Below are 13616 nucleotides of genomic sequence, written 5' to 3'. Positions count from 1 at the left end.
TATTGAATGAAACATGTGGGAAGGAATTGTAACCACTGGTTGAAATGAAAACTGGAAGGCTTCAGATAGTATATTCTCTGATTCCTATTGCCTGGAAATAATTCTGCCTCTCAAGTACTTCTTCCCTATAGGGATACTGCTGCATGAAGGAGATATGTTATCACTTTAAAACATATATTTTGTTTTCCATTCAGCAGGTCAGTCAGAAACCATTGGACTCATACCCAGAGTAAAGTCTGAGAAATGGCCAACTCTCCACCATATTCTTATATTCTATGCAATTGTGTAAGTAAATGTATTTACTGTGAATGGACTTAAGACTTGTATTTTACTGTTAATGACTTAAGAAAATGAAAAAAAAAAAAAAAAGAAAATGATTCATTTCACTAAAGGAAAAATTTCTTCATGTTGTCAAGAGCCATGAATCTCTAATGTCTCTAATGTGACCCAGATCTTTGGGGAGGGGGGCAATTTTCATCTCCTACTTCAACATTTTTTTTCCTTAAACTTAGGTCACATTTTCATGTTCATCCCTTTTTATTTAAATAAATAGTGGAGGAAAACTTACAGAACCAGAAACAGCCTGCAGATCTCTTCCCTTCTGTGGCCATCGCTGCAGGGCCAGCGGCCAAAATGAAGTTCAATCCCTTTGTGACTTCTGACTGAAGCAAGAATCGAAAAAGGCATTTCAATGCGCCTTCCCACATTCGCAGGAAAATTATGTCTTCTCCTCTTTCTAAAGAGCTAAGACAGAAGTACAACATTTGATCCATCCGAAAGGATGATGAAGTTCAGGTTGTACGAGGGCACCACAAAGGGCAGCAAATTGGCAAAGTAGCCCAGGTTTAAAGGAAGAAATACGTCATCTACATTGAACGAGTGCAGCGGGAGAAGGCTAATGGCACAACTGTCCATGTGGGCATTCACCCTAGCAAGATGGTTATCACCAGACTAAAACTGGACAAAGATCGCAAAAAGATCCTCAAACGTAAAGCCAAATCTCGCCAAGTAGGAAAGGAAAAGGGCAAATATAAGGAAGAAACAATTGAGAAGATGCAGGAATAAAGTCATCTTGTCTACAGCTTTCATTAAAAGCTGTTAAAATGAAAAATAAATAAATAAATAGCGGAGAAGGGAAGAAAGACGAGCAAAACAGACCAGATCCAGCAGAGGACTAAGTTCTGAGTAGCTACTCTTAGTAGAGAAATTGTTGCCTGAAATATGACGCATCTTTGTTCTTGTTTATTTTTTCATCTATCCAATGTCCTCCGGTTAGAAACCAAAACAACGTTAAAATGTCATCCCCTTAAAATTGGACAGCTACAAGTAAATCAATGAAATTAGAACACACCATCTCACCATACACAAAACTAAACTCAAAATAGCTTAAAGACTTAAACAGAAGACATGACACCATAAAACTCCTAGAATAAAACGTGGGCAAAACATCCTTGGCAATGTTTTCTTAGGTCAGTCTCCCAAGGCAATAGAAATAAAAACAAAAATAAACAAATGGGACCTAGTCAAAGTTTTACAAACTTTTGCATAACAAAGGAAACTGTAAACAAAATTAAAACCCACAGATTGGGCAAAAGTATTTGCAAATGATGTGACCAATGAGGGCTTAATTTCCAAAATATACAAACAGTTCATCCAACCCAACAACAAAAAAACACAACCCAGTTGGTAAACAGGCAGAAGACCTAAATAGACAGTTCTCCAAAGGACAGATACAGATGGCTAAAAGGCACTTGAAAAGGTGTTCAACATTGTTAATTATTAGAAAAATGCAAATCAAAACCACAATGAGGTACCACCTCACAGCAGTCAGGATGGCCATTGTTAAAAAGCCCAGAAATGCCGGAGGGTGTGGAGACAGGGAACCCTGCTACACTGTTGGCAGGAATGTAAACTGGTGCAACCACTGTGGAAAACAGTATGGAGTCTCCTCAGAAAACTGAAAATAGAGCTACCGTGTGATCCAGCAATCCCATTCATGGGCATATCTCCAGACAAAACTATAATTCAAAAAGACACATGCACTCCTATGCAGTGCCAAGTAGCCAGGACATGGAAGCAACCTAAATGTCCATCAACAGATGAATGGATAAAGATATGGTGTTATATTTATATACACAATGGAATACTGTTCAGCCATGAGAAAGAATGAAATAATGCCATTTGCAGCAACATGGATGCAACTAGAGATTATCATACTAAGTAAGTCAGAGAAAGACAAATATACTGATACCATTTATATGCAGAATCTAAAATATGACACAAATGAACCTATCTGTGAAACAGAAACAGACTCCTGGACACAGAGAAGAGACTGGTAGTTTCCAAGAGAGAGAGGGTGGGGGGATGAAGTGGGAGGTTGGGGTTAGCAGATGCAAATTATATACAGTTATAAAATATAATGTATAGGAGAAACAACCAAGTCCTACTGTATAGGACAGAGAACTATATTCAGTATCCTATGATAAACCACAGGATAATAGAAAAGAATGTTTAAAAAATGGAAAATATTTTAAAAGAATCTTAAAAAATAGTATTGAAGAATGTTTCTAAAAATATAAATATATGTATAACAGTCACTTTGCTGCATAGCAGTAATTAGCACAACACTGTAAATCAACTGTATTTCAATTTTTAGAAAAGTAATCCCCTTCAATAAAAACTTAGGCGTTGACTTTTTTAACTTCCCCCTCAGCTTCCACTCTGTAACCAGTTGTTCTTCTGAAAATAGCCTGATCCAGTTCTAGGCTGTTCCTCACAACCGAGGAGGATGTGCCTGGTTTGGTTTTTAGATAAAGCAGGGAATTTGTGAGTCACAAGACCAGACACTCACTGGCCAGGACTTCCGATAATACCTGGTGGGAGGAGGAGCCCCAGCTTGACAATCTACATTGGCTGGCTTTGAGTAAGACTCCTGAATGGCCATTATTTATAAATTGAGGACCTAGAGAAGTTTAATATCCTAGTTCTAAAGTTTGGTGCAAGAATCAGTCTGTTGAAAAAAAGAATGACCTTTTTAAAGTCTCTGTAGCCAAGTTATTTTGGTAAATACCTTGCCTCAAATGTACAGGGTTTACATTTATTGCTTTAGGAACATCAATCAGGTCCTGGCCATCAACCTATTGATAATTTCTCTTTTATGCCTTTCCAGTGTCTGTGCACTGATCATCTCGACCTTCTACATGAGATACAGAATTAATACTCTGGAGGAGCAGCTGGGGTCACTAACCTCCAGTGTGGACACCCATCAGACTGAGTAAGACAGTCCCTCCAGTGCTGTCTTCTGCTTGCTTTTCACATTAGTATAATGTTTGACCTGAGCATGGCATCCTTCTGGCAAGCATTAATTGAGGATACATTCTGTATGAGACGTTTTGCTAAGTATGCATGTAGAAAATAAAGAGGTAGGTGGGCCCTGGAGAAAAAAATGAATGACCTGACGCTGCATGTTTTCGAGTTGCTATACTGTTGCCAGTGAGAAGGCAAGACACAAGCCTAATTTTACATTATCTTGTTCTCTTATCCTAAGTTCCGTTGTGACCTTAGCCCATTTATTAAAATATTCAAGTTTATCTTCATAAAATGGCAGTGAGTCAAGTCATTCATAAAAAAGAAGCAATTCAAGAAGCTCAGCACATTTCATCATTTATAGCTCTTTATAGGAACTCACTTATTTACAAAACTCTTGACCACTATAAGATCTACGTGACCAATAATTAGCTGAATGTGTCTGTAAAGATTTTCTACCATGGTATTTTTAATAGGCCCCAACTAATTAAATCTGTTGACACAGCGGTCTTTCCTATAAACCCATTTACATGAGGATTTTGACACATTCCCTAAAAAGTAAAATAAAGCATACTGCTAGCTGCAGTTTTAAAAGTAGAGATATTTCTTTATAGCGTATGTACCATGTGCTAGAGACACTGTTATAATACATAGGTTCACACACCAACAATGTTCTCTCGTTCTATCTTCACCATAACCCTATAAGATAGGTGTTATTCCCTCCTTTCCAGATGAGAAAACTGAGACTCAGAGAAATAGTTTGTAAAAAAAAATAACAGAATCAGGATTCAGGTCTACATGACCATAGAAACTTAGTCTACCAGTGGTTCCTTGCATGTAAGGAATAGCCGAGAAGTGAGTCAGTGTATTTTCATTGGGTATCAGAACCATCTGGACAGCTTATCAACATAGACCGCAGGGCCCATTCTCCAAGCTTCTGGTGCTGGTCTGGGGTCTACACTTTAAGAACTATTTTTTTTTTTTTATAAAGTTTTATTAAAGTATAGAGGAGATAGAGAAAGCTTCTGACATAGGCATCAGAAGGGGGCAAAAGAGTACCCCACTTTAAGAACTATTATGCTATACCATTCTGGGGCCTTTCTTGATAGTTACCTAAAAGTTTTGTTCTATGGCTTATGTGTATGCTGTTACACAGATTATTTTTTTACCGTGAACATACATTTGAACCAATAATAAGAAGTCTAATGAATGGTTTGGGATAGATTTATACCCTGCCCTTACTCTCTCCCATGTTGTTCAGAATGTTAATAATACACCTAGAGCTAGGAGGTGGCTCTACATTACTGTAAACTGTTAATATTAGTTCACTATCATATAAGTGATATAAGTGATTTTATTAGGGAAATGTACCTCCTGTCCTGTTATCATTTAATTAACTTGGTGACAATGAGGGGGAAATTCTGTTAATGAAAGTCAAATGGAATGTTTACTCTACTATTTAGGTAGTCAACCCAAGAGGAGGTAACAATCTGAAAAACAATCATTTAAAAGGAAAATCACAGAAGTCGCATATGACATGAGGTCAGGGAACATCTATGATGGGAAAGTCTGTTAATAGAGTAATTTAATAGAACCTGAATTTCCTCTGTATCTTACTTCATCCAGGATCATCCATCCATGCTGCCCAGGTAGCTAAATCCACACTTGTAATCTGCTTTCGTGGGTACAGAACCATTTTTTTAATATATACATTGTACTAGCTTTGTTAGTGGGTTCACAGCCTGTGGACTGTCAGAATTTCATGTGGATAAATCAGTACCTTGAGTCTCAGATCCCTCGTTTAGAAACCGAAAGATTTCACCAGGTACTTCCTTGGTGGTCCAGTGGCTAACATCCCACACTCCCAATGCAGGGGACGGGATTTGGTCCCTAGTCAAGGAACTAGATCCCACATGCTGCAGCTAAGAACCAGTGCAGCCAAATAAATAAATGACATTTTTTTTTTAAGATTTAAACTCAGTTTCCTTTCTGAGATATAAGACTTTGATACTATGGATCAAAGTTAAAGAAAAAACTGTTTCACCTCTGCTCAATGAAAAACATGTTTGCTTTCTTAACATTTAGATAATCATCAATAAGTTACCAAGTATCTATGGCTCAAAAATGGACTCTATGTAAAATAAATTAGACCAGTTAATGCCATCTAAAAACTTCACAGCTTATAACAAGCACATGAAAAGATGCTCAATATCACACATTGTTAGAGAAATGCAAATCAGAACTACAATGAGCTATCACCTCGCACCAGTCAGAATGGCCATCATCAAAAAGTCTACAAACAATAAATGGTGGAGAGGGTGTGGAGAAGAGGGAACACTGTTTCACTGTTGGTGCGAATGTAAATTGATATAGCCACTGTGGAAGACAGTATGGAGATTCCTTAAAAAACTAGGAATAAAACCACCATGTGACCCAGCAATCCCACTCCTAGGCATATACCCTGAGGAAACCAAAATTGAAAAAGACACATGTATCCCATTGTTCATTGCAGCACTATTTACAATAGCTAGAACATGGAAGCAACCTAGATGTCCATCGACAGATGAATGGATAAAGAATTGTGGTACATATACACAATGGAATGTTATTCAGCCATAAAAAGGAACACATTTGAGTCAGTTCTAATGAGGTGGATGAATCTAGATCCTATTATACAAAGAAGTAAGTCAGACAAAGACAAATATCGTATTCTACACATATATACGGAATTTAGAAAAATGGTACTGAAGAATTTATTTACAGGGCAGCAGTAGAGAAACAGACATAGAGAATAGACTTATGGACATGGGGAGTGAGGGAGGAGAGGGTGAGACGTATGGAAAGAGTAACATGGAAACTTTTACATTCCCGTATGTAAATAGATAGCCAACGGGAATTTGCTCTATCGCTCAGGAAACTCAAACAGGAGCTCTGTATCAACCTCGAGGGGTGGGATGGGGAGGGAGGGGGATATATGTATACCTATGGCTGATTCATGTTGAGGTTTGACAAAAAACAAAATTCTGTAAAGCAACCATACTTTAAAAAAAAAATACAGCTTAAATTAAATTGCAATCAAGAAACAGAGGAGATGCAAACCATGGTGCTTGACCTTAACATGAAAATCTGATCAATGGTTTTTGAGCAGCTCTTCAGGAAAATGTATGCATATCTCTAAATGTCCTACAGTTTTGGCTGGTATAGGACCCCAGAGGACCCCAGAGTAAGAGCCCATGCCTTTAACACTCGAGTGGTTAATAGTGAATATATCAATTATATTACTAGACAAGGGCAGTTACATTTATATGGCAGGTCTCAAGGAAGGAAATACAGAAGTCACACACATCAGCAGAAATTTGATGAAAGACAGGCTTCTCTGTCCATGGAATGCTTCAGGCAAAAACACTGGAGTGGGTTGCCATTCCCTTCTCCAGGGGATCTTCCCGACCCAGGGATCGAACCTGGGTCTCTTCCACTGCAGGCAGATTCTCTACCATTTGAACCACTAGGGAAGCCCAAACATTATGAAAGTTCTAGTGTAAATGATTGCTTCTCCCATAAACAGTACGAATATGACTGAGAAAAGCAATACTCCTTAAAATTGCATGCCATCATGGACAGAGAGAAGGTATCAGCGGTTAATAAAAGGAGTCTAAGAAACCACATGCTTGAGAATAATTGATTCTTGTTTGGAAGCCGAGGTACAACACAACCACTTAGACAAAAATAAGAGATTTCCAGCTGATCTTTGTAGAATTAGTCCCCTAAACATCTAGTCTGGAGTTGTGGATTACTGTAGGGCCTTTTTGATGTTAGTAGGTTAAATGCACACTGTCTTCTATTATAACCTAGTTTTCTGTTCCAATAAATTTAAAATATGTTCATTCCACTTGTTTCTTTGCCATTCCTGCCCACAGTAATTTTTCTCTTGGTTCTTACAGACAGACAGCACCATCTGGCCTGGGGTCACAAGTACAGTTAAATGTGGAGGCCTTGTGCCAAGAGCTTACAGCTAACATAATCAGATTAGAAAAGGTGAGTGCTTTCTTTCCTGTGTTGGGTCAGTCACTGTACCTACTGCCTCAGTCAGTCAGTCAGTTCAATCACTCAGTTGTGTCCGATGCTTTGCGACCCCGTGGGCTGCAGCACGCCAGGCCTCCCTGTCCATCGCCAACTCCCAGAGCTTACTCAAGCTCATGTCCACCGAGTTGGTGATGCCATCCAACCATCTCATCCTCTGTCATCCCCTTCTCCTCCTGCCCTCAATCTTTCCCAGTATCAGGGTCTTTTCCAATGAGTCAGCTCTTCACATCAGGTGGACAAAGTATTGGAGTTTCAGCTTCAACATCAGTCCTTCCAATGAACACCCAGGACTGATCTCCTTTAGGATGGACTGGTTGGATCTCCTTGCAGTCCAAGGGACTCTCAAGAGTCTTCTCCAACACCACAGTTCAAAAGCATCAATCCTTTGGTGTTCAGCTTTCTTTATAGTCCAACTCTCACATCCATACATGACTACTGGAAAAACCATAGCCTTGACTAGACAGACCTGAGTTGGCAAAGTAATGTCTTTGCTTTTTAATATGCTGTCTAGGTTGGTACTGCCTGTTGACAGTTTTTATGCTAAGATTCCTATGAGCAATGTGTGCAGCTTATGACTATTTATAACGTCATGCATTTAGGGACGTTATTACACATGCATTTTGACCCTAAATCCTCTTTCCTGCTTCTGCTTTGGGACACGGGTTTATGTTGGTATTATAGGCCCCCTACCACCATAGGGCAGGGGTTACACACACATGGGTGTGTGACAGGCCATTGAAATGACTAAACCTCGCCAGGGGATTTTCCACAAAGAAATAGGTTTCAGCTCATTTTCCTTGTTATTAATAGTAGATTTTGTGGTTTTCCTCCTTGGTTAGAAATTATTCTCCTGTCCTAGGCCCAAGGATAAGTGATATCTGACATGGAGCTCCAGGGAGGGACACTGTAGGGAGTGTCCTGACCAGAGAGGGCAGCCCCAGCTCCACCCAGACTGGTTGTCCCCATACATAAAATATTTGCATTCAGTCTCTGTAGATGTCATTGTTTCCATCTGACAAAATGATCAAAGTTTCAAGTTAACTTACTCAAGGAGGCAGAGCCAGAAATTTGACAGAGCTAGAATTGGAGCCAGGTCTGACTCCCACATTTATCCTGAGAAGCCCTCTGCTTTACTGCTCTCAAAAATCCAACCTTATGCTTGGGGATAAGGTCATTGAAGAGTGAGGCAAACAGGAGAAGATGGTAGGCACCCAGAAATATCCTGAAGTTAAACCTTGTTAACATTTCTTATCTCTCCTTTCAGCATGTCTATCCCTTCCCGTCAGATGCTTTGTATTGATCCTTATCTCAGGAAAGGTTTAGTGAATTATTCAATTGTAATTGCTGCCACAAATGCTTAGTATTTGGTGGATTTCCATAATAGTACAGTTATGCTTACTTGGGAAGAAACATAAAACACAAATGAGTCAAATTAAGTTTGTCCTGTGATACCAAACGGTATCTAGCACTTAACTCCACTTTGCTTTGGAGAGCAAAGGAGTCCACAGGTTTCTCTTCTAAACCAAGGCATGATAGATAATCCCCACTGAATTACTGTATCAGTGGGCAGACTCAGACATTTTCTCTTTTCGATCCATAATCAAGCTAGGGAAGGTATAGAGTAACAACTAAAACATTAGTTGCTAGAATTGAAGATAAAATTTCTTTGGGGAAATGCTTAGACATGTTTAGAGCTTCCCTGATAGCTCAGTTGGTAAAGAATCTGCCTGCAATGCAAGAGACCCCAGTTCGATTCCTGGGTCGGGAAGATCTGCTGGAGAAGGAATAGGCTACCCACTCCAGTATTCTTGGGCTTCCCTTGTGGCTCAGCTGGTTAAGAATCTGCCTGCAGTTCAGGAGACCTGGATTCGATCCCTGGGTTGGGAAGATCCCTTGGACAAGGGAAAAGCTACCCACTCCAATATTCTGGCCTGGAGAATTCCATGGACTATACCGCAAAGAGTTGGACATAACTGAGTGACTTTCACTTTAGACATGTTTGGCTTCCATGCTGACCTGGAAAATGGAGTGATAATTTTCTCTTTTGTTCACGCTGGCACATGGTGATGTTCTTTGGACTGGGAAGCATGCAGAACCCAGCCGCCCTCTTGTGCATTTCTTACCATTCTCCTGTGGATCAGGGCAGGGACAACACTTTCTGTAATGAGGGACAGGAAAACAGGAGACAGCTGGCCATGTCCTGCGCAGAACCCAGCCACTCGGCTAGGGTGCCAACCTAAACCTGTGTCCCAAAGCAGAAGCAGGAAAGAGGGGATTTAGGGTCAAAATGCATGTGTTGACGTTGTAAATAATCATAAGTTGCACACATTGCTCATAGGAATCTTAGCATAAAAACAGTCACCAGGGCACACCCATATGCTGTTGCTAAGGCTGTAGCCCCAGCCCCGCCCTCCCCAGAGGCAGGCTGGTGATGACCCAGCCGCGCACGGCGGAGGTGCAGCAGCTATGAGGAGGTAGGAGCCAGGTCTCAGCTGTTGCTACTCAATACCAGCAGCTCTCTTATGCTCCTGCAGGGACTGGTCACGTCTCAGCCTCCTGATCTGCCCGCTTATATCTTACCCATATCTGTTCATGGCATCACTGCCCTTTCAGTCATTCTTGTGGGAAATTGAAGAATACTTTTAACCCCTTCCTCTTTTTTTACTTGCCACTGATACACTGCACAAGACTTTGTTCACTAATTAGTCTATCTTCAAATGTCTCCTCAGATTCTCTAGTGTAGACACCATCTTAGGCCATTCTGGCCCCCTCCCACCTCCTAGACTGAGTGTGAAGTCAGATCTCATGGTTTATATTTACCTTTTCCTGATTCATACTGTGGTTGAACATCATTTCGTATACATATATTCTCCTTATGGATTTCCTTTTGTAAACTGCCCATTTATCTCCTTTGTTTTACTTTTGGGAGTTTTGTCTTTGTAGGCATTTTAAATATTTTGGATATCAATTTTTTTTTTTTTTATCATTTATTTTTCTCCCTTCCCACTCCTGCTTTTCCATTTATCTTTGGTCCTATGGGATAGGTAGGGAAGATGTGAAGTAAGAATATGGGGAATGAAGCCAGTGCCCTCTACAGGTAAAGAAGTAAATACTTATTTTCTTAGTACTGGAAGTGGCATTAATGTCGGAGCAGCACCCACTCCAGTGTTCTTGCCTGGAGAGTCCCGTGGACAGAGGAGCCTGGTGGGCTGCTGTCCATGGGGTCGCACAGAGTCAGACGTGACTGAACTGACTTAGCATGCATGCATGCATTGGAGAAGGAAATGGCAACCCACTCCAGTGTTCTTGCCTGGAGAATCCCAGGGACGGGGGAGCCTAGTGGGCTGCCGTCTGTGGGGTCGCACAGAGTCGGACACGACTGAAGCGACTTATCAGTGCAGAAGAAAAAGCATAAACTTTTTTATGGAGTCAGACATCCGTTCTTTTCCCTACTGTGCCTCCTGCTGTGTGACCAGTCTTGTTACATAGTGTCTCTAGTCCTTACCTTCGCGTAGAAAACCTGCCTCTGTGTGAACGTGTGTGTGGTTAAGGTGAGCATACATGAAGTTCCTGGGACATACTTATTAGACCTCTTCCTCTCCATTTACCCTGTGGATACCAGTAGGACATCACCAGATATTCTTGCAAAAGAAGACTATGTTCTCTTTCTCTTGTTCCACAGGGTTCCCTATTCCCTTCACAGTATTGGTCCTTAAAAACACCCTGCTCTGGATTCTTTCAAATTCATTTACCCAAACATTTACCAAACCCATTTTCATCATCCAACACTATCCTGTGGTCTTGATATCCACAGATAGGCAGTGTCCTGTGAAATTCTGTCTTCTGGGACATGTTGTATTGTGGTGTTTGTCCGATTCAGACCATCACATGGGCTTTGTCAAGTACAGTTTCCCATTGTCTCTGAATGCATTTGGGTCACACCTGGCGTTGCTAAGGTTTTTGTTCTTCTTCTCTTAGTCTCTACTGACACTGTCATCTTTGTGCCATTCTTTCATTTTTTGCCCTTTTTTCATTTTAAGGTGGACTGTCAGAACAGTTTTGTGCCATTGATAATGCATTTATTTGCCTGATCTAAATTTAACCCATGTGTAGCTTTTTATTCAAGGTAGAAGAGATTAATTTCAAGCATTATATGAACCATAGCAAATACGCCATTACTGTATACTCCACTCTATGTAATAACAGGAGCTTTTCTCTCTATTATTTCAAGATACAAAGCAACTTACAAAAGCTGCTTGAGAATGGTGACTGAAGCTCAAGCCATGCAATACCTCGCACTTCCCTTGAAGAAGGTGCTCCCGGGGTGTTCTGGTGGAGCGCTCCCTGCTGGCCAGAGGAGCTAGCGGACGGGCAGCCTCGCTTGCCCTTGGAGGTCTCAGGCTCAGGAAAGGGGGGAATGGGGAATAGTTCTGGTTCCTGTGCAATAAAAGTTGACCTTGACTCTCTGAGGAAGTTTTCAGTTCTGCTGCCTGAAGCAAACCATCTCTGGAGGTCTCGGGAAGGGCCCGGCGGACACGTGGATGATTGTGGTTCAGCAGGTTATTGTGACTGTGTCAGCAAACATATTCCACTCCAGCCTTTTCAGTCCTACCCATCTGCCTTTTCTCTCCTGTATCCACCCCGGCCTTAACCAGCCTTCAATGGAAGGGATATATCATGTGCCAACAAACTCGATACAGTCCCTTAAAGAATTTGCCATGACTTTCCAAAAGGAAAAAAAAAAAAAAAACTCTGATGGACAAACTTACTTCAAACAAGTGACATTTGAATTTTGGGGTTTTTTTCCCTTTCTGATGTTATTTTCTGGTTTAAGTGACGTGTGTATCTTAACTTCTCAGCCGAGTATTGGCAAGAAAATTTGGCAAAGCTGATTAAACTATCCCATTTTATGTTTTGTTTTGTTATTCTCATTAATACTTAATAGGATTGAGTCTCACCCACCCCAGGTCAAGAATCTGTGAGACATGAGACTAAAGTACTAAGTTTAAACTGACTTTGAAACCAAAACTAATCTTTAAACCAAAAAGTATAATAGTGATTTGATACTGGATGGAAGATACTGCATTTTTAAGATTGTAGGTGGACTGTGTTTGTTTTGAAACAGGATGTCTATAATTCATGCTGAAACCCATCAGCATGATGATAGCATGCTTTTCTCTTTTGCTGACTAAAATATATAACTGGTGGTTTGCTAACTTCTATTTACCATATGGGTTGGCTGGTTTTTATTAATAATTATTTAGATACCCTAAGATTTGTTAATATAAAAGATATTCTGTTTATCTATAATGCATTTTATAATCATTTCTATGAAATGTATTTTGTTTAATCAGATAAGCTAATAAGTGAATTGGTTACATCATTTGTATTTGTTAGCTACTGGACAGAAACTGTGCCTGGTGCACCCCTGGCTTTTAATAAATACTCATTGGTTTAAATACCTTGCTAACACTGTCTTTTGTCAGTCTGTAAATTCTTGTAACTAAGACTTTTTAACTGCTTTTTAACTGCTGCTCATCCCTCTCTACTACTTCCAACTCACCCATACTTCTTTCCTCCCTAGTATTCACTTGCAAAAAAACTAATTTAAGTTCTTGTGTTACAACAATATAGGAGAAAAAAAATGAACTTTGATGTCAGAACATCAATGCATGATTCCTGGGTCCTCATTTTGAATTATTATGATTATAAGCAAGGTATTTGGTTATTTTCCCCCATTTTGTTGATGAGGATAAAAGTACCAAGGGAAAGTGTCATTGTGAGAATTAAATGTGATAATCTTTCTAAAGCTGATGGCCTTGTGGGGCAAGAAGTATACTCTTTTAATAGGAACTGTATTCATTTTTTCTTAAAATGTTTGCATGTCTGACAGTCCAGTGTATCAAAGTTCTACATCAATGCTTTATAGTTAAAACCATTAAAGATTCAAGAGTGTCAGCCACCTCTGGAGAGAAATTTTGCAACTGTGTGAGGAGTCTTTTAAAAGTTATTTCACTGAATTAATAAGGCTATCCAGGAATTTATCCCAAAGCAATAAGTGATTTCCTCAAAGATTTACATACAAGAATATTCTTTGAAGCCTTGAGGGCAGAACATTAGTGACTATTCAGTAGCAGAGCACTTAAATTATGTCACTATTTAGAATGGTATTGTCAAAAATTGGCATAGAAAATAGCATTAAAAAAGGTAAGCGTTATGGAGATAAT

The 13616-nt window shown here is 39.9% G+C and overlaps 1 protein-coding gene and 1 pseudogene across 6 annotated transcripts in view; both read left to right on the top strand.

Moving 5' to 3' along the window:
- GRAMD2B (GRAM domain containing 2B) overlaps positions 1-12859 on the top strand; it is a 121282-nt gene extending 108423 nt beyond the window's left edge. For 2 of the 6 annotated variants that reach the window (XM_043912221.1, XM_043912224.1), the window contains exons 11-14: positions 198-285; positions 3170-3274; positions 7248-7341; positions 11621-12859. In XM_043912221.1, the coding sequence (XP_043768156.1) occupies positions 198-285; positions 3170-3274; positions 7248-7341; positions 11621-11662 (329 nt within the window). In that variant the 3' untranslated portion in view covers positions 11663-12859. Of the gene's footprint in view, positions 1-194; positions 286-3169; positions 3275-7247; positions 7342-11620 lie in introns of all 6 variants that reach the window. The other 4 variants (XM_043912220.1, XM_043912222.1, XM_043912225.1 and 1 more) reach the window with 2 other exon arrangements.
- LOC122699828 lies at positions 294-1567 on the top strand (annotated as a pseudogene).
- Positions 12860-13616: the final 757 nt, after the last annotated feature.

Source organism: Cervus elaphus, chromosome 9, assembly GCF_910594005.1.
Source record: "Cervus elaphus chromosome 9, mCerEla1.1, whole genome shotgun sequence".
NCBI classification, from domain to species: domain Eukaryota; kingdom Metazoa; phylum Chordata; class Mammalia; order Artiodactyla; family Cervidae; genus Cervus; species Cervus elaphus.
The sequence above is the reverse complement of the archived record's forward strand: the minus strand, read 5'-3'. Positions and strand labels throughout refer to the sequence as shown.